The 27,399-nt window shown below is 34.1% G+C and overlaps 2 protein-coding genes across 4 annotated transcripts in view; one reads left to right on the top strand and one right to left on the bottom strand.

The window, feature by feature from the left end:
• Nucleotides 1-27,399, bottom strand: part of LOC147836428 (uncharacterized) — a 719,152-nt gene that overhangs the window by 546,257 nt on the left and 145,496 nt on the right. The gene's annotated exons all lie outside the window — the stretch shown is intronic.
• The window catches only part of jade3 (jade family PHD finger 3), a 34,261-nt gene continuing 8,347 nt past the window's right edge, over nt 1,486-27,399 (top strand). Inside the window, exons 1-9 of one of the 3 annotated variants that reach the window (XM_087255023.1) lie at nt 1,486-1,646; nt 12,425-13,602; nt 13,832-15,008; nt 15,785-15,864; nt 15,975-16,132; nt 19,232-19,422; nt 23,053-23,264; nt 25,398-25,565; nt 26,359-26,475. In XM_087255023.1, the coding sequence (XP_087111149.1) occupies nt 14,960-15,008; nt 15,785-15,864; nt 15,975-16,132; nt 19,232-19,422; nt 23,053-23,264; nt 25,398-25,565; nt 26,359-26,475 (975 nt within the window). In that variant the 5' untranslated portion in view covers nt 1,486-1,646; nt 12,425-13,602; nt 13,832-14,959. The remainder of the gene's footprint in view (nt 1,647-12,424; nt 13,603-13,831; nt 15,009-15,784; nt 15,865-15,974; nt 16,133-19,231; nt 19,423-23,052; nt 23,265-25,397; nt 25,566-26,358; nt 26,476-27,399) is intronic. The other 2 variants (NM_201652.2, XM_087255024.1) reach the window with 2 other exon arrangements.

Genomic DNA, 27,399 nt, shown 5'->3' with positions numbered 1-27,399 from the left:
AACTGTAAGTGGTGTTGTGAAATGTTGTGGTTCTGAATTTTGACCGCATTGCTTTTATAATAATTTCTTTAATAATAATCTCTTTCTGTCAGTAAAAAGTATTCAAATATCATGTTTAAAAAAAACAAAAAGAGTTAGAGTAGTTGTCTGATTTGTTGAGCACAAAAAAGTTGTATTTTCTTCAGGGGTCCAATATAAACATCAGGGGACAGGTTGAAATTAATAGTTTAATTCTGGTAGGACAGATTTTTACCTTGCTGGTTATAAAAGAATCTTAAAAATGCACAATATTAATCATTAAATCAGTTTTCTACCGTGCTAAAAACAAGAAGTGTTATGTTATATAAAGCTATGTGTATAATACATTTATTTTAGTAAATTCCATGGAATGTTTGCTTTGGTATATATTGCAAAATGAGTCAAAATGAGATGCATTAAATGCGTTTCAAACCAATTTTGTGATTTATGTGATATAAAAAATATAGGTGAAATAATGTATTTAAATGTATTCAAATTATTTTTATTCTAAATATGACTGACAAGTTTGTTTGGTAGAAAAATATTTTCTTTTCTTTAAGTAGGTTTCTTTGGTGAATGACAGTTCACCAATGTAGCGTTGTATTATACACTATATATATATATATATATATATATATATATATATATATATATATATATATATATATATTTTACCCATATACTCATGACAGCTTTTATTTGGCCTACCATCTCATCTGAAAAGAGAATGATGAGGAGCATTGAAGAGAATATTTTTTACAGAGATTGTCATTTTAAATTTAAAGTAATCTTTTTGTCTGTTTTATAGCAATTTAAAATTAAGCATTTAAATTAAATGTTGACAAGGAATCAGGTTTATAATAATGTAAATACTGTCTCTTGTTGAATAGAGGACAATGCACATTGTGGGCAAATTGATGCAAAAGCTTGACTTGTGTTGTTATTTGCCATTGAACTCCATTGTGTAATCAATGGAATTGTTTTTACTGTAATACGTTCATTATATTTATATATATTATCTTTTAAATTATACTGCATTAGTTAATATAAAGCAATGTTTTCTATTTATATATATATATATATATATATATATATATATATATATATATATATATATATATATATATATATATATATTAGGAATATAAATTAGGAAAATACCCATGTTGACCTTAACTGTTTGCTATATTTATCTTCTGCCCACAGCCCTCAATCAAGTATAGTTTTGGGCCCTTTATGAGAAAAAGTGCTGTATTATATCGTAATAAATACTAATTTAGCTAAAATACTGTGACTTTAATCTAAATTCTAACGTTACCTCCATCACAGCACTGTAAGGGGACATTTAACTACCCCTGAAAAGAAATCTGCTTCCCCTGGCTGGGCAAGCAGTGGGGCCGTGAACGGGGCGGGCTCTAGGACCCAGCGTTTGGGTAGTACAATAGAGCTGTTGTGTCGTGGTGAAGAGGGTGATTTCTGCTTTTGGGATATTGACAGTGGGACAGAAACCAGAAAAATACGGAAAACACCGGTATTTACTGCACCTCAGCGCTGCTGACTTGAAGACAGCCTTGCGGAGTCTATCGGCGCTCACGATCGTCCTGAAGCACAGCATTTTTGGATGTTAGGTAAGGGTGCATCTCGAACAATACTGCTCGTGTCTTCACACAGGGCTCAGTGTGCCAGTTCTCCAGGCTGAGGGGCCTGCTGCCTCCTACCATTCCTCCGAGAAGCGTTTTACGTCCTCATTATTCAACTAGGACAGTGTTGGTATCAGCGATATAATTATGTTTAGGTTAAACATTGCGAACGCGCACTGAACGCGGTTATATACGCACAGTCAGTGGTAATATGTCAGCACAGAGGGGATTGTAGTGACTGGAGAGGGTTCGTCATGTAGGGCGGCTCGAGTTTGGCGCCAAGGCCGTCAGGAACCCTCGCGTGTTCAGCAATGGAGGCCAGCAGCGGTTCATGCTCACACATGGGCACAGTGCTGCTGTTTGTGAGACAGCTAAGCGCTTCTGTTTACCATCCGGTTCTTTATTTAACGTTAACTGTGTGAACTTCTAGAGTTGATCTGTGCATTCAGCACGAGTAACGTTATAAACCTGAACCTTAGTTTAAGAAAATTAAAAGTGGACATATTTCTCCTCGTTGCATCATGCTTTGGGTTTACAAACAGGCGACGTGATGTTTAAATTGTTTTCTTTTGCATGGTGTTTATTAAAGGTGCATAGTTTTGCTTATTCGCTAAAATGCGTCGCTTTTCGTTCTGCATATGGATCTTGTAATGAAGCAACTTTGTTTTTAAAGCATTGCATAATGTTTTTGTCTTTAATGTTCGGTAAAGTAGCGAAATGTGTGATTTAACTGATAAAAATGAGTATGATAATGGAGTGTACTTTGTAAAATGTAATTATAGATGACAAAACATGCATTAACCCTGACGGTGGTAGGCGCACGGTGCATTAGAAAGTTTGGAACGGAAGTGTAGTTGTTGGAATTCGGGAATGCCCTCCTTGAGCTTCCGTTCCCCCCACTGCTTCCCGCGAAATCCCTGACCGCAGGCTTAAACGTGTGTGCTACTCGTCGAGCGTTTTTTCAGCATTATAAATGGACATTAACTAGGTAACATTTTTATTAATAAACATGCAAATGTAAATAATGCTTTGAAAATACAAAGAAGGTGTCGGAGGCGCGTTTGATTCAGTGAGTCGAGTCGTTTGATTCATTTGAAAAAAGAATTGTTCAGTGACTCTAGGTGCCATCATGAACAAGCTCCTTAAACTCGCATATTTAGAATAATTCTGTTAAGTTTTTAGTAATTTATATTTGATTGTAGAAATAAAAGAACACACATATAAATGAATTTTACTCTCCTTCACTCCAAGAATAAATGTTATTGCCGTCTGTAGTTCCTCAAGAACCCCATACATCTGTCAAACCTTTTTATTGCACACAGTTATGTATTAATTTTTTCTTCATTGTAGCTTTAGTGTAGATTAAAGTTTAATATAGGCAAAAGAAACTCGTCACCTTGCAGCTAATGATGATTTGTGTGTGATGAATGAATTACCAGTGCTGTTTTAACACCTTCACACACAGTGTGTTCTTCATGAGGTTGTATCTGATTATAAAATACCATCACATGTACACGCCAACAGTGAGCAAGTGCATTGAAGCATCCTTCTCAATGTTCAGTAAATTCCTTCACAAAATATTTTTGTTGTTTCTTTTGGTTTAGTCTTGAAATTAATTCTAAAATTGTCGTTATTTTTACACATGCACTATCTTTTTGCTCTCATTCAGTCAGTCAGCTGGTCACCAATAGTTTTATTGTTATTTTCAATTTTTCTTAAGTCTTTCTGGTTTATTTAGTTTATGCACAATATTTTGTCATTTATTAATGCTTTCATTTTCATTCATACAAAGTTTACTCCAGCTACACTTCTCTTTTAAATAACAATACAAGCCATTTTGAAAGCTGGAGGAAGAACACTGCATGTTGACCTCACAATGTATTTAAATGCACAAATTCAACATTTAGCACATCCAAAACATTACATTTTGCAGTCTACTCCACTTTACTGTGATGCTGCAGTTCATCTAAATCAGGGATGTCCAAACTCGGTCCTAGAGGGCCGATGTCCTGCATAGCTTAGCTCCAACTTGCTTCAACACACCTTCCTGGAAGTTTCTAGTATAGTTAGAAAGAGCTTGATTAGCTGGTTCAGGTATGTTTATTCGGGGTTGGAATTTAAATATGTAAGACAGCGGCCCTCCAGGACTAAATTTGGACACCCTTGATCTAAATGATCGCACCATGACATGTCAGTCTTCTATTGGTCACACCTCTTCATACGATATAGACCATTTTGAGGGATGTAAACTCAAACAATGGTCCCAATGTATTTCCTGTTTCACATTTTAATTTTCCATAGCTTCTGAGAATCTAAAAAGAGCCACACATTGATAAATAATGTTATGGTAGCTGTTTACCATTGATATATGATTGTATTGCCTCTTATTACAGTTATAAAATAGTTTGATAGCAAGTAGGAAATGTTCATGGGCCAATAACATGACCACATTGAAATGGTCTGTAAGTTTGTAGGGAGTTCACCAAACTTAAACTTTGTAACATAGCAAGTTAAATAACTCCCACACTTGAATACATATAAATAAGTCAGAGAAACTATCTCTTAAGCACATCGAAAACTACATAATTGTTTAAAAATATTTCCTCACTAGCAAACACCACAACTAATCACCAGTGAATCTAAAAGAGCCGTTCACAATCACATACATTTGAAAGATATCAAGAACGTTTAAAGCACCCTTTGTGAAAAGAAAAGCTTTCTTTAAATTAATATCTTCTTCATGTAATCATAAATGGAAACAAAGAACAATTATTATTGAGAGTGTAGGAGTTGAGTTTAGATTCATAGGTCGTTTTTAGAGTGAATTTCTTGCAGAGTCAGTAAATGGGACAGTTTCCTGGCACACTAGGTCAGTGTGAGGTGGCTGTGGGGGTGAAGTAGATTTAGCTGGGCTGATCTGTTAGTGTTGGGGGTGTGGGGTGGTCTTGTCTGGGCCAAGCATTGTGCTTTATCTTGGTGCAATAGGAGTGGGGGTTGCTTTTTAAACTGTGAATTATCTTTTTTTTTTGTCCTGCCATTTTGTGCCAGAACACCTAGATAAGATAGTCGGCCATTTGAATAAATGTTGAATAATGTCATTGTTATTATTATTTTTTTCCGACTTAGTCCCTTTTGTCATCTTGGGTCGCCACAGCGGAATGAACCGGCAACTTATCCAGCACACATTTTACGCAGCGGATGGCCTTCCAGCCGCAACCCATCACTGGGAAACACTCATACACTCCCATTCTCACACTTACACTACGGACAATTTAGCCTACCCAATTCACCTGTACCGCATGTCTTTGGACTTGTGGGGGAAACCCACGTGAATGCGGGGAGAACATGCAAACTCCACACAGCAATGCCAACTAACCCAGCTGAGGCTCGAACCAGCGACCTTCTTGCTGTGAGGCGACAGCACTACCTACTGCGCCACCGCGTCACCCTATTATTATTATTACTATTATTATTATGATTATGAAATGAAATGCAGTTTAGGTCTGCTATTGCACTGCTGGTTAGACCTAAACTGCATTTCGTTGCATTGTACTTGTACATGTGTAATGACAATAAAGTTGAATCTAATCTAATCTAATTTGTAATTTAGTTTTTATTTCCAAAAATGAAAATATGCATTTTTTTTACAATTAGATAGAAAAATTATTTTAACAGCTATTACCCCATATATATCCCCCACCCCATTATATACACACCAGGAAACAGCGGATAACTGTAGTTTAGACCAAGCAAGTAAATAAATTACATTATAAATTAATTTGACTTTCATTTTATCAGATGAGGGATAAGTGATAATTTCCAGTTTAGCATGCTTGATGACAAATCTAGGTACAGTATTTCCAATAGTGAATGCAACCAGCGCTTAGAGAGATCGTGAGGGGGTTTTCTGATTAGCAGCTAACCAAAATTAAAGACCTTTGCATTTAAAGGGCACCTATGGTAAAAAATTTACTTTTCAAGCTGTTTGGACAGATCTGTGTGTTGGTATAGTGTATAGACCGTCATACTGGGGTGATATGAACACACCCAGTCCTTTTTTTTCAATTTAACTACAAAAAAAAGGGTCGGCTAATTGGAGCTGTTTTCAAATCAATCGCACCATTACGTAGGTGTGCGATTCCCCCCGCCCACCGAATTGATTGACAGCTGCACGCATTAAGATGTTCCGGTAGTCGTGTGTATTTGTCAACAAGACCAGGCAGACATACGCAAAGCAACCGGGAATAAAAGCTCTGTTCTGTTCGCTAGGATCAGCAATCATCATCAAATGTGATTAAGAGTAAGTTTCACATGTTTAAAGTGTTTTAAAACAGAATATGTGTGTAATTAACAACAGCGATTTACTTCAGCTTTACTTCATCAGCACAGCTGCGTGTCAGAACAATTATAAAAAAGACGCTTCAATCCCGGTTTGTGGAAGTTAAATCAGGTTTATTTTGTACATTAACATAACAGATATCCACACAGTACTTGAGGTTAGCCTTAACTAAGCTAAGCATGCTCTGTCTGTCTGCCTGCCTGCCTACCTGTGTGTGCGTGTGTATCTGTGTGTGTGTGTGTGTGTGTGTGTGTGCGCGCGCACTAACTTTGTAACAATATTGTGTGTGACTCATCAATGCAACTTCACAATACTGATTAGTAAAGGTTAGTTCTTACTGTAGTATCTCACAAACGCTACGTGAGACCTTCTTCCTTTAAGTTTGTCTGTTGTATGACGCAGCTGAGGGAGGAGGCATGTAGAAACAGTGGGCGGGCAGAACAAAACCACCCCCTGCTGGAAATCAGTATAAAACAGCATCTTGAAAAAGGTATAATGAAAAATCTGATGGGTATTTTGATCTGAAACTTTATATACACATTCTAGAGACGCAAAGACTTATATTAAATCTGAAAAAAGGGGTAACCTAGGTGCCCTTTAAGGGAAATTGAGAGTTATCATTCAACAATAACTATACTGGATGTTTGGGGTATTTTTGTAACTTTAAATAAAATGTCCAGCACAGAATGCCAAAGTTTTTGCACCTCCGGACATTCCCACATCATATATAAAAAGGTATCTGAATGCTCTGGTTCACAGAACTTACAATAAAGAATTGGAGATAAACCTATGATATGTTGTATTTATGTAGTTATACGCCCTATGAATAGTTTTAAAAGTGAATAAACTGGTGATTAGGGTTTGTGGAATCGTGCAATGTATTATCCCACACTGTTTCATAATCAATAGTTTTATTGGGCAGAGACAGATCAGATAGTCTTTCTTTTGAGAAATTAAAGCCTTGAAAGTTTGAGGAAGACCCACTCCTTACCTTCCCAGTGGGGAAATTTCTTATTCATGTAATTAAATGTCTTATTCACAAGTATAAAACAAAAGCACACAACGCAATAAGATTTGATGTTATATTTTAAATAACAGCAAATAAAATGTGATTTTTGGCGGTAGTCGTCACAGCTATGTTTTTTGCTTTTAATCTAAGACATCAAAGATCTTACAACTCTCTGTTCTTCTGAAACGCAGAGCCACAGATCTTCAGTATCATTAAGGTTTCTTTTTTAAACGCTTGCACTGCTTGAATGGGGGATTGTGTGCGTCACGAGCAGATGTTCTTCTGTGTGCTGAAAGCCGGTCTGTTACTGTCACAAATGTGGCTTCTGATCCACGTCAAAAGTCCTTCATGGAGCAGTGAAGAGGTACACTGAGGGCTTTTTCTGTGTGCTTGGTCTGAAGACATCACAGTCATAATGAGCCTGCAGTCTAAACACTTGAAATAAGACCAATGAAAAATCAAGATATTAGGATAGAATTCAATAAATGCTAGTTTTGTGAAGTATAGTAATACATACTGTTCACAAGATCACAGTCAAATTATTATTAAGCAGGTCAGATGTGTATATAATTAATAACAATTATTAATTGTCAATATCCCCAATCCCTTTTTTTTGGAATAAACAACCAAGCACACTTAAATAAAAAGGTTAAATAAATTTTTTCTTTTTCAACAGTTACAAACATAAAGTGTTATATTTGGTTATAAATTCTGTGGTTCAAAAACACAACAAACACATTAATAAAGTTAAATATTGTTACATTTTTGAACACTTTTTTTCAGGGATTGATTAGGTGCTGGAAATCCTGGAAAATGCTTGATTTTTAATATAGTGTTTTTAAGATTAGGAAAGTGCTTGCATTTTGGAAAAAGTGCTTGAACCTGCTTAAATTTTAAATTGTAGGGGTCGAAATTGCGAGCGTTTTGGTTGCATTTGCGCTCTAAATTGTATCTATGCAAGCTCAAAATATATTTGAAAGCATTTGTGGGAAATTGTTGCCGTGCGACCAGTTTTCACTGCAAAATGTTCACCGCATACACATTTAGGGGATAATCATGCAGAATGCATATTTGCACCTAATAATACCAAGCAGAGCACTCAGGAATAGTTTAAAACAGACATGTCAACTGCCTATTACACCCAAAGAAAATCTGACTTTGAGCTAATTTTTTGAGATGTTAACTTTAGGTAGGAAGAGACAAAACTTGAAAAGATTCTTCATCATACTTCACATTTTTTTCCGTTTTATTTTTTTATCCCTATTAATCTCTTCCAGTATTCAACAATCTAAGTTGAAATGTCATATCGTTTTTTTTTTTTTATATCACCGATTTAAATGTGAAAGTACATACGTCACATATAAACGTAATTTACCATGGTTGTTAGGTGCTGATAAAGGATGAAAATGCACCTTGAAAGTGCTGGAAACTTTTAGGAAAAGGTGTAAGAACCCTGTGTTTTGTTGTTTAATGCATTAATGTGATAACAAGACTGAAAATGACTCTTCAGAAATAATTCTTGAATTGGTGCATTTCTTGTTAATCAGTGTTGTGTCGTTGTTTGAACACTTGTTGTCGATATATAAGTTTAACAGTATTTGTTCAGTTTGGATTCATGAATATTAAAAGTATTGTTTGTTTGAATCTAATTTGAATTTAATAAAAAATAAAGACCCTAATTTTTTAAGTTTATATGTAAATCATAAATATTCAGAATATTGTCCCGTTCGGTTGTTTAAAGGGGTAACAGTGAGTATTTATTCACCCTATTCATCTTATTCTTCACATACAACTGGGCACAGCCATTTCAATTTTTTTTTGCTGGAGACTTCCAGTCTTATCCACTTTCATTTATTTTTAGATGTTAAAAACAGCTCGTTATGCTGCTTGATGTTGCAAATTGACTTTTTCTTATTATATGATTCTGCTTTGTCTGTATAATCATGCAAACATGAAAAAAAAATCGCAAAAATGAGCGCACTTCTGCATACGGTCAACAGACTATCATGTCAGACAAATCTGCCAGATTTTTCAGTTTTTGATCAATCATAAATGGTGGTTATTTGATCTTACATCAGTTATCTGTCCTTATTTAATTATTTTCAAGTAAAATATAAAAAGTTTAGTAAAACAAATAAAAATGGTTCAAATTATTTTATTCAGTCGCTTAATATTAAAATTATGAATGTGACGGACCCAATTTCAAAACAAACAAATCCCGCATTCAAAATGACCATAGTTCAATCAGTTGTGCTGCTTTTTATAGCCGTGTTGTATTATTGAGTATGTAGGTCACTGGGTGTATCTGTTCAAGCAGGTCATTACACTCGATTGCTCTTTCTGAAGTTTCTGAACTGTAGGGGGTCTGGCCAGATGCCGCCAGTACTCCATCCTCAATGCTAAACGGTTACATAACACACGCTTTTGTTTCCACATCTTGTGAGCTCAAATTATAGAGGTTTAACACTTGGATTTTCGGGCTTACCTGACATGAAGCGTTTAGCAAAGTTGATGATTGTTTAGCGATTGTCCTCAAAGGGGCACAGTGTATTTAATTCACTTTTAAATAACATTCTGCTCAATGCATATTTCTAACTGCAATTGTTTCTCGTGTGTGGTATTTATTGTGTTTACTCTCTCAGATAAGCCCCTCTCAATAAATAACACAATATTTTCAAAAGACTTTTGCTGCATCACAATTCGACTTCTTATACTACGTCCTAAAAACATGTACTTAAAAATATATGCAAGCTGAAATGGGACCTACTATTTCATCGTTCATGGGCCATTAAGTTTTTGGTTAGGTGTCTTGTCAATTATCCTGTCACCTAATTCACAATTCTTTCATAATTGATTTCCGTCTATTGACCTTATTCTAAAATGCGGAAGTGCGCCTGTTTTTGCGATTGTCTTAGAACTTTCGTTTCAGTCGCCTATGGGAGAAATGACAAGGAATAATAAACGGCAAAAAAACGGTCAAACTACTTGCTCTACAAACAAATGTTTGCATGATTATAAAGACCAAGTAGAATAATATAACAAGGAAATATCAGTTTGCAGCATCAAACAGCGAAATGAGCAGTTTTTAATGTCTAAAAATGAATGGAAGTGAATGAGACCGGAAGTCTCGTGCCAAAAAGATTCAAATGGCAGCGCCCGCTCGTCTGTGGAGAATAAGGTCAATACTGGAGATGCAGCAGGTAATCTGCCATGTGTGTGATAGTCTTACTAGCCAATTAGGTGAGCACACTTTCATTCTCAATCAGAATGTTTCAATCTACAGTTCTGTATTTTTATAATGACTATTTTAGGTTGTATAATAAGCTACATTATCTGCCTAATTTGAGTTGAATGTGTTAACAGAAAGGTAAGGTAATTTTATGTGCACTTACTGTTTACTCAAGAGAAAAAAATTGGTTTAATTTCTAAATATCTAAAAACATTTAAATAAATGTTTATGTAAGTTAATATATTTTCAGTTACTTTTTAGCTAACACTAACACTGCATTTTAACAAGAAGCTACAATACAGAATATTGAGCTGAATCTTGACTACACAATTAAATTGCAAATCAAATCACAATTGCATCATCTGTCAAAAAAATTGCACTTAGATGTTTTCCCCAAATCACACACCCTAATTCAGGACCTATAATCCATAAAAAATTTCCAGGTCTTTTTTTTTTCTGTTACTTTTTGTACTACGTTTAAGTCACGTGACCCCCCTCTGTTTAAACTTTTACGTTGAGTGCACACGTATTGTCTGGTGCAGCCTTTGCATGGTCACATACGCCTCGCAATCTGTGTTTTAATTTCAGTTGTTTAACGTTGATAATCATAGCTAATAGATAGAATAATTGAAGGAAACACACTAAAATCCTGTGATGCACCCTTCATTCACAATTCTGTCACTTATAATATGTGCACATATTACCTGTACAAAACTTGTCTGTGAACTATGAGGGCAAAAAATCTAAAATATAATAAAATAATCGTTGATTATTCGTGATCGAGTTAAAATGAATCAAGATTTAGATTTTTAGCTCTAAGATGAACTTTAAAGGAAAATGTAAATTAAATATCTTCTAAAAGGTTTGATATTAATGAACAATTATTCAAACATCTTTAGCCAGGCATCTCCACTTAACCGTAGATTATGCGCATCTGCCATGTATTTTTATCTTGTATTTGATTTTTTTATTTGTATTGTATTTTTAACACTTTTTAATCAGGGTTGTAGATCTAATCGAATTTACATCCAATTTCGCGATTGTATTGTTGGCAAAATTATATGTGCACTTTCAATTTCTATTTTAAATGAGACTATCCTGGAACTTTGTAATACTCATTTTAACATACTATGATTTGACACCTTATTGTTGGAGATGTAAAAGAATGGTGATTCAGTTCATGCTCTATGGTCTTGTAACAAAAATTCAGAATTTCTGGAAAAGAGTTTATGAACACATTTGCTGGGTTTTAGATTTTCATATTTCACAATGTCTTAGGCTCTTTATAGGTGGTTGGGCAGACAACAAAATAAAATATAAAAGCATCTAATCCTGGGTCTAAAAAAGTTTACTGATTGGCAGACAATAATTTCTCGGAGCTGGAAATCAGAAGTTGCCCCTTCCCTTCAAGAATGGGCAATAGAACCTGCCAGAGTAACCACATTTGGAAAAAATGTCTTATAAGCAAATGGACGAGCTAAACCTATACTATAAAAAATAGTCCAAATTCTTAACCTGTTTGGAAATGGAACAGTATTTTTTATTTTTGTATTTTATTTTAATTGTCTCTTAATTATTTAAAGATAGAGGCTTTAGCTGTATTTAATGATAGCCAAACTGGGGCCTTAAAGTCGTACTTGGGGATTAGTTTTGGTTGTGTTTGTTAATAGGTTAAAATGTTGATTGTTCACAGAGCTATATTCTGTATTCCATTCTTAAATTTGTCTGAGAATCAATGAAACTGTTAAGCTCCAGCATACCATGATTTGAGACATACTTTATTTACTATTTAGGTTGGATCGTTTGCAAATTGGGACGCAGCATTTGATTCTAGCAGTTTCGGCTAAACTTTCTTTTAAATCAAAACATGAAACATTTGAGATCAGTATTCTAGTTAGATGGGATTGTTTATATATTTCGCTTTGCTTATAAGTTGTCTATTCAAGGTGTGTCTGTACATCGTTTCATGCGTGTGGTTTGGCTGAATTTGCCGCTAGTGAGCTGGGTTAATATTTATTTAAGGAGGCTTCTCAGTCAGGTATTGAAGCGTAATAAATCACAGCACAGGCTTTACTTTGCTGGGTGTCTCTCAGTACTGTTACCCTTCTCTGCCTCTTTAACCACCCCACAATTCGTTTAGATCGTAAACGGTTTGTGTTCTGTCCTCATGGTTTGTTATTTGTTTTCAGGCATGAGCGAGAGAAAGAAGCCGCACAAGCGAGGAAAATAGTAGCATGCTTTTTGAATTTATGGTAAGTTATAAAAGACCGTAAATAAAGGCAAACTTTCAACATTGTCTTTTATTTGAATACTTTTTAAGTTATATACCATTGCTACTGAACAATTGACATGCTCGTGAGCAGTGTTGGGGTAAAGCATTACAAGTAACATGAGTTGCCTAATATTTTATTTCCTTTTTTTTTACTTTAAGTAACTAGTAATGCATTACTTTTCAGAATTGAGCAAAAATATTTGAGTTACTTATAAAAAATGTAGTGTTACTTTTTATTGTAGTTAATTTGCTTTAAAAAAATAATAAATACATTTTTTAAATCAACCGAATTTAAATGAACATAGTCACGTTGAATCCCGCACGCAATGAGAGAATGCAAGAACAGACAGATAAGAAGATGGTAGAGCCTTACATTTCTGTGATGAATATATTCTCGTTATTTTACCTTTTAATGAGACAAAAAGTGCACAAGTTGCAAACACATTGCTTTTAATTTTAATAAATCTGTATATATGGCAGGTAAAGCTCTGGGGTCAGGAAGATCTTAGAAGATAACGTCATCCTAAATGCATTTTTTTATGTGTGTGTTTTTTTTAAAGGTAAATGAAAGTTATACAATGCGTTGATAATCGCAGAGCTCATTTATTTGAAGTTCTGAAAGAGATCATACCTCAGCCAGGTAATAAAAAGTAACGCAAAAAGTAACTCAAAAGTAATACAACTAGTTACTTTTTTGGGGGAATAACTCAATAATTTAATGCATTACTTTCAAAAGTAACTTTCCCCAACAGTGCGTGCGAGTCATATACAACTATGAAATAAAAGAAATTTAGAAATCACTTTCGGTTTCTTTGGATTTACAGGATTTATCAGATATGAAGTTGAGTAAAATGTAAATATGTGTTTCATTGTGTATCAGAAGGTCTGATAACATTTCCAACAACAACAACAAAAAAAACAACAAAAAATATGTTTTGCTTGAACGCATACAATCAGAATTATTATAATTTTTTTCTTTTTTAAATGTTTCGCAAATTATGTTTGACAGAGCAGGGAAATTGTCACAGTATGTCTGATAATATTTTTTCTTCTGGAGAAAGTCTTATTTGTTTTAATTTGGCTAGTATAAAAGCAGTAATAATTTTAAACACTATTTTAAGGTCAAAATTATTAGCCCCTTTTAGCTGTATTTTTTTCAATCGTCTACAGAACAAACCATCATTATACAATAACTTGTCTTATTACCCTAACCTGCCTAGTTAAACTAATTAAATATTATTTTGAGTTATTAAAACTATTATGATTAGAAATGTGTTTAAAAATCTTCTTTCCGTTTAACAGAAATTTATAAAAAAATAAACAGGTGGGCTAATAATTTTGACTTTAACTTTATTTTTTTAAATCTAAAGGATCTGAATTTTCAAGTGGCCCCCTAATTTTTGGGGTCTGCATATTTTTTGCAATATATACAGTAATTAGAATTATTTAACCAAAAAATAAAAAGGGGGGCTAATAATTCTGACTTAAACTGTATATTTAAAAACATTGTAATATGAATCAGTAGTTTTTTTTCTAAAAAAACAAAAGTGTTTTGCAAATATTTGCAAAACTGTTTAAAGGTTTGAGACAAGAATGTTTTAAGAAATTCAATTATTCTACAAGGATGACAAAAGTGACCAAGCAAAGGCATGTGTATTGTTGCAAAAGATTTGTTTCAAATAAAAGTTGTTTTTTAAACTTTATATTCATCTTAGAAACATAATATAAATACATTCAACTATCACAAATATTTTAGGCAGCTCGGTGATTTCGGTGGCGCAGTGGTTAGCACCATTACCTCAATGCAAGAAGGTTGTTTGTTCGAGCCCTGGCTGGGTCAGTTAACGTTTCTGTGTTGGGTGTGCATGTTCTCCCCCGTTGGTGTGGGTTTCTTCTTGGGGCTCTCCTCTGGTTTCCCTCACAGTCTAAAGACATGTGATGTAGGTGAACTGAATAAACTAAACTGGCCGTAGTGTGTATGGATGTTTCCCAGTGATGGGTTGCAGCTAGAAGGGCATCTGCTGTGTAAAACATGCTGGATAAATTAGCGGTTCATTCCGCTGTGGCGACCCCCGATTAATAAAGAAACTTAACCTGAAGGAAAATGAATAAATTAATGAATATTAAGCAGCTGTTTTAAACATTTAGGTGTCATGTGACACTGAAAACTATATAAAATGCTATAAAATTCAGCGTTACCTTCTCAGAAATAAGTTTCATTGTAAAATAGATTCATATAGTATGATTTTGAGTTTACAGTAGTACCATTTATACGGTATTTATTGATGAAATGTGCTGCCTTATGGAGCAGTGTATACAAAGTAGAGCAACGTTAACTACTACTGTCAGCTAGAAGTAGTAAGCTAGTTCATAAATAATACTGAAAAATCAAATTGAAATTATTGTACCAAAATAAAAGTGAAATGTGTTTTTCTTTGCAGGATAAGTCAGGATGAAACGACTCAGGACTCCAAGCAGCAGTGACAGTTCAGACAATGAAAGTGAGTTAAAATGCCGAACAAGATTCAGAATCCTTATGTAATATAACAGGGTGTCTGTGGGGTCTTAAAAAGTATTAAAAGTGGATAAATCAGTTAAGCAATTTAGGCCCTGTAATCAAAGGATCATTTTTAGTTATACAATGACAGCTAAAGTATGTATATATGGGATCAAAATGAAATTGTGTTGCCACTAATTTTATTTAACTTTAGATAGTTAAGCCTTTGATTTAAATCCAATTTTGACTCACATATTTATATTTTAGAACTTTTTTGCTTTCTAAAATTCTAAAAATAACTTTTACAAACTGGAAATTGTTATTGGAACAAGCTAATTTAATAACAAAAAATGTTGTTGGTTATAAAAAATCAAGATCAGTGCAGTCACTAGTATCTTTATATAAATGGCAGTCTAAAGTAAAGCTTTACAGTTGTTGTTTTTTTGACTGGTCTAATTTTTACTGGTCAGTTTCTTGTTTCTATTTTTGAGGCACAGTCTAATAAAGAATAAAATCTTTTGTGTGTTGTTCCCACACTTCTGAATTATGTTGCATAGATAAGGAGTTATCTCAAGCTAAGACTCTTTAGTTGTGCTTTCTTGCAATCAGCATTTAGTAAATAAACTGTTATTTTAAAATAATTGTTAAGTTAAAATGTCGTCCAAGTTACCGGTTAAAACCTGATGAGGCAAATCTGGCAATGAGATCTTAAAATGTATGGAAAAAGTCTTAAAATGTCTTAAAAGGTGTTGAATTTAACTCCATGATCCTTGTATAAAGGTCCCTCGACGTCCTTTTCCTCTAACAAGTATGGAAGCAAACCAGGCACCCCCGCCTCTGCTCAGAAGAAACCAGCAGAGGTAAACACTAAAAAATAACACCTCAACATGTTAACATAATTTTAAGTAGTCTTACGAATGTTAAAGTTCAATGGTCAAATCACTTATTTACATTTTTTCCTTCTTTTTAGGTGTTCAGAAAAGACCTGATCAGTGCGATGAAGCTGCCAGACTCTCACCATATTTCTTCAGAGGATTATTACCTGTTGGCAGACACATGGAAGCAGGAATGGGAGAAAGGAGTGCAAGTGCTGGCCAGTCCAGACACTATCCCTCAGCCCTCTGTGAGGTATGTCACTTTGAGTATAAACTGGGGGGAAGAAAAGTATTGGACGTGCACGCTCTTGCATATGGTTTAAGGGGGTCTGGTTATGTTTTTATTCTTTCAGCTTTGCAGTTTTTGCATGAAAGAGATCTTCAACAAAACCTGAATTGAACTGAAATGCATTGAACTCAACGAACAAGCCAGTATTGTGCGGTGAACCAGTCCATGTAAATATAAAATGAGCTTAAATTAACTATTTCTAACAAAGAAAAAAGGAGAAGACATAATTACAATTATAAATGAAAAAAAGAATGAAATAATAAAATAAAACCAATAAAATCATAAGAAGTAGTAAAACTTAAGCTCCTCCTGGGTTATTATTGACATCAGTTGGGCATTTAGTGTTTTAATGTCCTCACAGGTCTAATAATATGGATATGTTATATGAATAATGTTTGTGTTATATAGAAATATTTGAGAATTATCCAAAAATCAAACAAAAAGAGCTCAGGGTTAGCCTAATTATGTGTCGGTGCTTTTTAGGTAAGATTCATCAGAATAAACAATAAAAGTAAGTCCAAGACACTAACTTTTGCTGTTCTTTTTGAGAATTATGTTTGAGAAGGCTACATTTATTTAATTGTGCAAAATAAAAATCATATTGTAGAAAAAAGCTGCATTTGAACATATTTCAAAGGGTCAGTTATTCCTGTAATGTCACATGTGAATTTTCAGTATCATTCATAGAGTCATCAGTATGGATATAGTCAATAATGTAATTTCTGCAGTGTCCATTTTACTACATCCTTGATGAAAAATAGAGTTGTTAATGTAAAAAAGGCTGATTTAAGCCACCCTGAAATAATTAAGTGTAATTAATAAAAAATAATTAAGCCTCCGACTTGGTGGCTCAGTGGTTAGCACTGACACCTCACAGCAAGAAGGTCGCTGGTTCGAGTTCTGGCTGGGCTAGTTGGCATTTCTGTGCGGAGTTTGTATGTTCTCCCTGTGTTCACATAGGTTTTCTTCTGGTACTCTGGTTTCCCCCAAAGTTCAAAGACATGCAAAACAGGTGAATTGAATAAATTAAATTGACCATAGTGTCAGTGAGAGTATATAGATGTTTCCCAGTACTGGGTTGCAGCCAGAATGAAGGTGTCAACTTGACCCCATGATCTATGATTAAGTATCAGTATCAGCCAAAATTACTTTCTAGGAATCTATATTAAATCACACAAAAAATCTTGATCGATGCAATCTTTGATTTATGACAACAGTGTAACGAAAAATTGCTAAGTTTTTCCATTAAATTTTAAAAAGTTTCATGCTTACACGATAACTTTTTTTAAAAGACTCTGCGTTCACTTATATCCACCATAATCACCAAAAATGTTGTATTGTGTGTGCCAGGCCAGTATTTGTTAATTAACAGTACCTGTAAGGAAGTAATGACATGCGGTTGGCGGCATATTGCTGGGGTTTCATTTATAAATGCAACAAACTCAATAAACAGGGGTGAAAATCTTCCCAAGCAAAAGGGATGTCTGAAAAAACTTGACTGGAAAATGATCACAGCTTAAAGTCATTTCAAAGTAAGCATATTTACCTTTAAGAATTGGTTTAATTAAACCACTTAACATATGATTTATAATCATTAATAGACAAGTTATCATTTATTCTGGTTTACCGTCACTTTTAGGAATGCCGATTTTGGAGTGTCTATTTAGGCTAAGTGCAAATAGTGCACCTCGTTGGAAAAAGCTATTTGAGTGGTTCATGCCTGTCACCATATGATTGATAGACAACATAAGAGCACAACAGACAGCAGCGTGAGTGGCGCAGCTTGTAAAGCGCATGGCAAAATGTTTTGACGCGATTGATTATGTCATGAACCCGGTCCGAATCCAGCGTCTGATGAACATGTTCTTCTTTTTTCCCCACTACATATTGCCTACTCTTCGTCACGAGGAAGACAAGTAGGAATCATTAGTAAGTGTGTGTATTATGGAGGACGCCGATTCATAGAATTGGATTAGAGAGGTGTTATAGCCAAATCATATGCATTATAAGTTTAATACATTAAAAATACCCTTAAATATACATTTTAGTACAGCTTCAGTGAACTTAAACAGGTATATTAAAATCCATTAATTTTCACTAGTTGTAATTATATATTTTTTAAAGTATGCTTTAAATGCTTTAAAAATAAGTAAAATCTTTGTAGACTAGAAATATATGTACTGTGTATCATTTACTTTAAAAAATGCCAGCAATGCATTATAGGTTATTTTATTTTAAAAATATTATATTAGTCTTATTTTTTAATACAACTATAGCGGCCAGGTAGGGGGCCTACAAGACATTGTGCCCAGGGGCCCCTGAATTCATAATCCGGGCCTGACGACAATAAGGAATATTTTTGCATTTCTTTGAGGGGTAGGTTTAGGGTTGGGGTAAGCATTTATAAAATATAATTTAATTGGTAATTTAATAAATAATATGTAAAATAATCAATGTAATTACTGTTTTTACATTACTGTGATAGTTTGGTTTAGGGTTGGGCTAGGTGTAGATGTTAAAAAAAGGGTAATTTATTATAAATAATTATTGTTAACTTTTTCCCCATCTGTTGCGTAAAACATATGCCGAAATAGTTGTTGGTTCATTCAGCTTTGGCTAAGTGACTAAGTCGAAGGAAGAAAATTAATAACTTTTGCCCACAGCTGTATCCCTTCTAGCAACAACCAATCAGACCCCTGGTGTGTATTTGCAATTTGCTGTGTGTATAAAATGTGTCTCTGCTTTTGGTTGTTATGTGAAGGAAATCCACACTTTGCTGATGGATTAGCAAACACTTGAGCAACTACAACACTACCATGTGCTCGTTTTCAAAACATTCCACTTTGTAGCCCATATTATGCATTTTCAGTCCCACAAATGCAGTTGTATTGTAAAAGAAGAGGCAAAACGCATGAACTTTCCTGTTTTTAGCTGAAACAATGTGTAAAAAGCACCTTACTTATTGCCATCACACATTCTCCCAATCAGAGTAATGTGAGTGGACAGTCTTTGTATTTCTCTAGTCGGTGTTTCTTAAGTAAGTGTGTGTGTGTGTGTGTGTAGAATAATCACAGAGAAGCCAAAGGAAGTGCTCTTCTCCAAACCAAGGAAATATATTCAGTGCTGGAGTCAGGACTCCACAGAGACGGGCTACGTCAACATTAAGGAGCTGGCGGAGGCTATGTGCAGATACGACCTGGACGATATGGATTTGTACTGGCTCCAGCAGCTCAATGCAGAGCTGGGGATGATGGGTAAGAGAAAAGAGTGTCTTAAGTATTCTTAGTTATACCAGTTTACTCCAGGATTTATGAAAACTAATTCATTTACATTTTGCCACATAAATATTTCTGCTGTAAACGGATATAAATCTGATCTTCAAATCTTGAGCTATATGCAAACTTAACTATGTTAACCACACTTTATTTAAATTTTTACATTTCATTAGCTTTATGTTTTACAATAACTACCAAACAACAGTTCAAGAACACAAATACGTAATAATAATACAACAACAACAACAACAATAATACATACATAATAATAATAAAATGAAGAAAATACAGTAGTAAAAGGGCAACAGAAAAAAAACAACAATCAAGGCAAATAAAAGGTTTCAATGAAAATACAGGGGCTGGGGGCAGTGCATATATTAAGCACTACACTGCTGGTCAGAATCATAATTGTAATGGTCCAGGGGATCAAGATATCTATGGATGCACCGATATGGATTTTTTTGGCCGATATCCATAACCGATAACTCTTAAGATTTGGAGACCGATTACCGATATAGTACAGAATTAAATATGAATATTTCAACATTTTACAACTGATTTTATTTAAAAAACTTCATAAAAGTTTGATCTGATCTTATGCACTAAATAGCCTGCTTGTGCTGTGCAGTTAATCGAAAGTTTACTCGAAAGTTTACTTTCGATTTTGGCTTCTTACGATTATGAATAAACATTAATTGAGATAAAATGATTATTGATTCTATCATGAAATGATTATAATAATTTTCATATGGTTCATATATGCCACATGTACAAGTTATAGCTCAAATGAAAGCTTGTCGGTGCTCATATGGCTCTAGCGTTCTTTTTACTGAATTATGTACACAAATCAAACAGTTGTCGATTAAATCGCGGTGTTTCTATGGCGCAGAAGTGAAAACAATACATTTATAATCAATAAGCAGCCCCAGATAGCACAGACAGCTGTCATCTCTTACCTTATGCTGTGCGCTTCCGGACCATTCTCCTCTGTTTTTGAGGTGATGTGCTTAAGTAATCCTTTTATATGTCTGAGGTGGTCCAAACACAGTGAATTATGTTTGATCAACCAAAAGAATTGTGAAATATTAAAACAAGGATCGGTCCCTGTGGCTTGTATAGCACCTCTCATCAGTTGGAATACAATAACTTTTGCATAGATTATGGTAGAGACATTTTTATTTTTTCCGATGATTACAGACATGTGCAGGAACCACCAAAAGTATTTACAGCACCCTAGACCACACAGAACCTAAAAGGTACACTTTCAAATTTGAGTTTATTAAAAAAAATACAAAAAAACAGCTCTTTTTTTAGGTGTTTATTATAACACAGACAACATATAAATATATTTGAAACACTTTCAATAGTGTTTTATGAAAATTCAAAGGGTTTTCTTTAAAATGATACATTTTTGCATTTACACCTCTGCATGTGGATTTGGGAAGCTTTTAAATTTAGGTAGGTAAAATCTAGGCGGAAATCCCAAAATAGCGCTGGCGTTTAAGTGGTTAAAAAAAAAAGCGCTGTTCACACAGGCAAGAATGTTATGGAATTTTTCCAGAAAGGACAATTCACACATCCCTTCCAAAATACTGGTAAATTCTGACATCATTAACTAGTAATGACCTCTAACGGCTGGCTTTGTATTTGTAAACATTTGACTACATTACAAACTCTGTGGATGAAGCAGTATTGTGAACAACTTCGATGAAAACATATAGAGAAACACTTTCGCATGTCGAGATGTACAAACATGTGTGTGTTTTGGCGCTCACCGGCTGCTTTACGTGCACACGCGTCAGAGCTTGTAGGTAAACAAACAATGCTTTATCATAAGCATTTTATCGATTTTTATCGACCTTTTTTGTGCAGAACAGAAGTGTTATCTGACTAACATCTAGCAGCTAAATGTGTCTGGAACACAGGCTTTTATTTTCATAAACAGCGCGGATGTGAATGCATCTGAGCGTTCTGATTGGCTAAAGTAGTTGTCTCACTCAGCGCTTTGTAGACGTGAATGTGCTCTTTCCAGCAATCTTTCTTCTGCGTTTACACAGAGCAGCATTCCAGCAAATTACCGGGTTATGTTTCTCTTTCCGGAAAATTGCCGTAATAAATTTACTGGTATTTTCAAAAAGGACCTGTTCACACACACACAAACTTTTCCAGAAAATTGCACGTAAATAGTCAATTAACCATTAGGTTAATTAATGCTTTTATTCTAGCCAAAATAAAACAAATAAGACTTTCTCCAGAAGAAAAAATATTACAGGAATTACTGTGAATTAAATTTGTTTTGCTCTGTTAAACATCATTTGGAAAATATTTGATAAAGAAAAAACATCACATGAGGGCTAATCATGACTGTAGCTGTATGTGGTTTCAGCAGGCAAATGCATTTATATCTGTCCAGCTTCATCTGGAACGCGTCCACACTACCTCCTGAAGTTTTGGTTTGAGCGTCTGGATTTATTCAAGTCTTCGGAGGGCTTTTACACCTGAAAAAACAAACAAAACGCATGAAGTAACCAGGTGTAAACAGCCCCTTAGATTAGGTTTCGTGCTTGTAGTAATTAGGGTTGTAACGGTATGAATTTTTCACGGTATGATAATCGTCTAAAACAATACCACGGTTTGACGGTTTCGCGGTATACGGTATGTTACAAATGTTACAAAATAATAGAACAGTGAAGCAAATTTGACTTTTTCCAAATAATATATTTTTTAGTTACTATAAACAACACCACTTACAATGAACGAATAAAAAAATAAGAAAATAATAAATAATGTGTCAAAGTCCAAATAAAGTCCAAATAAACATGGTGCAAATCCTCAGTAAAAAAATAGATATAAATATTTACTATACTCTAAATAGTTACATAACGAAACTAGATTCAATATGGAACATCCTTAGGTTTTATGTGCCAGCATGGATATGGTTGTCTATCGATATGGATTTGGATGTGGTTGTCTGCAATGCAGACAAACAGCTGCACCTTCATTTGTGTCTTTTGAAAACAGCAAGAGCAGCAGTTCGTCTTTGCTGTGTCACTGTTTTGTCATGTTTCTGTGCTGCTGTGCATGCAAAAGTACTTAGTATGAGAATTATTTCATGCAAAACTTTTTTTTTCTGGCGTTTTATTTAGCCGCGCATAAATGTATGCCTATCTCTCATTCCGTGTTGTTCAAAAAGCTTGGTCCACAAACAAAAGCGAAACCTATGCTTATTGGTTGTGATATAGCAAGTTTGAACCAATCTGGGCATGGAGGAGGGACAATGCATCAATGTATCATGTCTGATTTGTCCGGAGACACAGTGACGAGCGTTTCTTTGTCAAATCAGCGTTGTCAAATGTTGATGACGTAACCGCACTGATTCCGGAGCCTCTGAAAGTTTGATCAGCGGATCAAAAGTTATTAAACATTTAAGAGCAATACTTATTTTTAGCCGCGGGCGGCTGTCTAGGTCTTTAAGGGTTAAAACCGTTGATATGCAATTGTTCATGGTATGATAATCGTGCACGTTCAAATCGTGGTAAACCGTCATACCGGTATATTGTTACAACCCTAGTAGTAATATACAATAAAGTCTGTATATTCTGTTTTCAGGTGATGGAGTGGTGGATGAACTGACGATGGAGCGGGTGATGGAGGCACTGGAGAGACAGTGTCATGAAAACATGAACCACGCCATCGAGACCGAGGAAGGTTTGGGTATCGAGTATGACGAGGACGTCATCTGTGATGTGTGTCGCTCACCTGACAGCGAGGAGGGCAATGATATGGTGTTTTGTGACAAGTGCAACATTTGCGTGCACCAGGTGAGTTTTTTCACATTTGTTAAGCATTAGCTTTATATTTGTGTTTAATGCACATGATGCTCTAATTCTCTAAAGCTCTGAACAGTTTAATTCAATTAAATTAAATTCAAGTTTATTTTTATAGCCCTTTTACAGTGTAGATTGTGTCAAAGCAGCTTAACATAGAAGTTCTAGTGAATTTAAACTATCAGTCCATTTTCAGAGTTGAAGTTCAGTTCAGTGGGGTTTAAATTTCACTGCTATGTCTAAACACTGAAGAGGAAATCCATCGATGCGCACCTCTGCAAGTTTAGTTCCAACCCTAATTAAACAAATTTGATCAAACCAACTGAGTTCTTCAGGCTTGTTTGAAACCTATCACTAAATGTGGACCAGGGTTGGAACTAAATTGTGCAGGGCTGCAGCAATATTAGTATGTAGTATATAATAAAATAGTGTGTTAAAGTTAAGTTTTTGGTTCATAAACTTAATGAACTGCTTTATTCAGCAGGTACAGTGAATTGATAAAAAATGAAAGTAAACATTTTTATAATCTTAGAAAAACTTCTATTTCAATTAATAAATATGTTATTTTCTTTTGACATTCAACTTTGAGTAATTAATATATATATATATATATATATATATATATATATATATATATATATATATATATATATATATATATATATATATATATATAAAGTCAGAATTATTAGAATTATTATTGTTTTTTTTTTTTTTTGCCTTTTCATATATTTTTTAAATGATGTTTATGATTAGAAATGTGTTTGGAAAAAATCTTCTTTCCGGTAAACAGAAATTGGGGAAAAATAAACAAGGGGGTTAATAATTCAGGGCGGCTAATAATTCTGACTTCAACTGTATATCTGTGTGTATATATATATAAATTGAAAATGGATAAATTGCAATATTAATTTAACTGTAAAAATGTTTTTGTTTAAAAGTTATATTTGTAGTTAATTTAGTTTACAGTATTTTTTTTGTATTTTGATAATAAAACTTGATAACCATAACATTTTATACATGTTAACATCTCAGTTACTTATAGATGTTTTTTATCTATAAAAGTTTTCCTTCCATCTATTTTTCTTTATTCTTTTTCTTTTCAAATTTGCATTCATTTACTTATTTGTTAAATTAGTAGTTCATTTAGGTGTAATTGTTTATAATCCAACTTTGTAAGCCATTTTTGGTTTATAACCCATGTCATAAAGTCTTTAAAATTTTCTTTTAATTGATTTGTAAGTTTGAAAGCACATTGAAAATTAATCTCGACAATTTTCAGTAAACGTTTCACAAAAAGTCCATGAAACCAAACTTCTAAACAATCAACTAGTTGTTGCTGTAATGTTTTTTAATATTTATAAAATTTTTCATGAAATACATTAGGGCTGGGTGATGAAATTCATTGACCGAACACTATTGTCAATATCGATAAAAAAAAAAAAGTTTGGTATGAAGTTTTGATATGAAGCCTATATTTTTAATATAGTGTGGCTGCTGAGCGAGCGCCTTGGAAGCAACTCCAATAAGCTTAGGGTGTAAGTTTGTCATTTTCAATGGAGGCGTGCAACTTGCACGAGAGCACGTGTTATGCAAGCGGCCACAACAATTTCTAGGTGGATTTAGTTGAAAACATCATTACTCACACCTTAAAGTTTGCTTTGATTGTTCAGCATGTATACTTCACCATCGCATATGCTTTGTAACATTTTATTTATCAAGTTTAAGAGTCTCTTTCTTTAACACTTATGTTTATTTTATTATAAAGAGATCAGATATTTTGTTTAAATATTTTTGTTTTTTACTATTAAAACTATTTGCCTCAGTAATGTTAGTACCCTAAAATAAAGTAGTCTAAAAAAATCCTAATATACCTATATTAAAAATATTAAAATATTAGTTAAGTTAAAAATATTCAATAATTATTCAATTACTGAATAATCTGAAACTTGATATCGTAATTGTTTTTTGCAACACTGCCCAGTCCTACAATATATCCATTGATGCTTATAATAATTTAAAATGAAATAAATGTTTATAGTAAATTGATATTTTGTTGTTATTATTATTAACTAGAAGCAATAAGAATTCAAGTTTATCCTAAAACTCCTGACTCCTCTGTTTCAGGCCTGCTATGGCATTGTGAAGGTGCCAGATGGGAACTGGCTGTGCAGAACGTGTGTGCTTGGCATCACTCCTCAGTGCCTTCTGTGTCCTAAAACGGGAGGCGCAATGAAAGCCACCAGAGCTGGCACTAAATGGGCTCATGTTAGCTGTGCCCTCTGGATACCTGAGGTAAGCTGTGCAACAAGGATGGAATTACACCGCCATTATTATTAACCAAGTTTCTTTTCTATATCGGCCTGCTCTTATTTGTGAATTTTATTGAAGTGTATCACAAGATCAGCCAGTATGAAGAGCCTAGCTTCCTCCACTTTTTATTTTATAGGGCAGTGGTTCTCAAACTTTGGTATGTGTACCACTAGTGGTACTCGGAGGAATGTGTCTTATATATATATATATATATATATATATATATATATATATATATATATATATATATATATATATATATATATATACACATGCAAAATAATAATAAAATAAATATTAAAAGATTTATCACTAATGTTTTATATATGAATATGATGACTATATTTATAAAGTCCAAGCAACATTTCCAGGTTTTGATGAGTACGCTACTATATGTTGCTTTACATTTAAGTCCTGGAGTTTTTTTCACTTTTAGAACAGTAGTTTTTAATTTTACTTTTCAAAGCTCATTTTTATTAAAACATTGACATTTTATTTGTTTTTTTTACCTGTAAGCACAGTACAGTCTTAATCTTGCGACTATTTATAAGTTTAAAGTGGCTGACAAGAATAAATATTCTTAATAATAGGGATTAATCTGCCTGGTTTTTGAACTGTGCAGAGCTGTAGCTGCTTAATTGAGCTTCCTACGCTACTGTATTTCAATACTGTTCATTATGGTGGTAAGCCACCTAAAACCGCTGTTATAGGTTTTTTTTAGGGTATAGGTATATTTAATACAACATGTATGAAGAGAGATTATGTTTGTCTTTAGGTGAGCATTGCGTGCCCGGAGCGCATGGAGCCCATCACCAAAGTGTCTCACATTCCACCCAGCCGCTGGTCACTCATCTGCAGTCTCTGTAAACTCAAGACTGGAGCCTGCATACAGGTAAAGAAGTGATGTTTAAAAGTCCTGTGCAATTAAAATGAATGTTTTTAGATGTTAGCATCAGTATGTTCATTTTAAAGATATCTATTAGCTAGTGTGCTCCAAGTTGATTATTGGCTGTTTTTTAAAGGGGAGTGGCTACTATGTCCGAGTCTCTCTTTATGTTTCAGTTGAGATTAGCAGTGAGATTTTTTTAAAATATAAAATGCACGTTTTAGATCACTTCACATGACGTTTAATGACTTATGTTGATTAGGCTTATGCCGGTATCAAATTTTCTTGATGCAATGAATAGCAGAAGCTTTTATCTTGTTAAACGATAATATCATGGTATTGGCCTAATCTGCAGAAAAAGGTTACTTTAACAGGTAACACAGGTTTTAACAGGTAAAAGCAAAAAATAATGAAGGTATTGCTTTATTGTATTGGGTGTCATGGTGGCGCAGTGGGTAGAGATGTCACCTCACAGAAAGAAGGTTGCTGGTTTGATCCCTGAATGTGTCAGTTGGCATTCTATGTGGAGTTTGCATGTTCTCCCTGTGTTCGTGTGCGTTTTGTGCGGATGCTCTATTGTCCCCCACAAGTCCAAAGACATGTGCTATTGGTGAATTGGGTAAGCTAAATTGTCTGTATTGGATGTGTGTAAATGAGAGTGAATGAAAACTCACCTTCCTCTTGACACTGTTTTCAACAACAGTTCAAGCCACACTGTCTGCATGTAGGCTCACTTTCCTGTCCATTTCTTTACGGTTAATTTACATTTTAATCAATGTATAATTGTTGATAAGCAGGATTTGTAAAATTTGCCACGAAGCACTTGCTACTGTGACATCATTTTTACAATAGTGAAATGAGGTCACAACTAATTGACTGATCCAAGTACATATTATAGGATTATTACAGTTAACTAAATTACCTAAAACC

Source organism: Danio rerio, chromosome 6 (genome assembly GCF_052040795.2).
Source record: "Danio rerio strain M-AB ecotype USA chromosome 6, GRCz13ab, whole genome shotgun sequence".
NCBI lineage: Eukaryota > Metazoa > Chordata > Actinopteri > Cypriniformes > Danionidae > Danio > Danio rerio.
The sequence above is the reverse complement of the archived record's forward strand: the minus strand, read 5'-3'. Positions and strand labels throughout refer to the sequence as shown.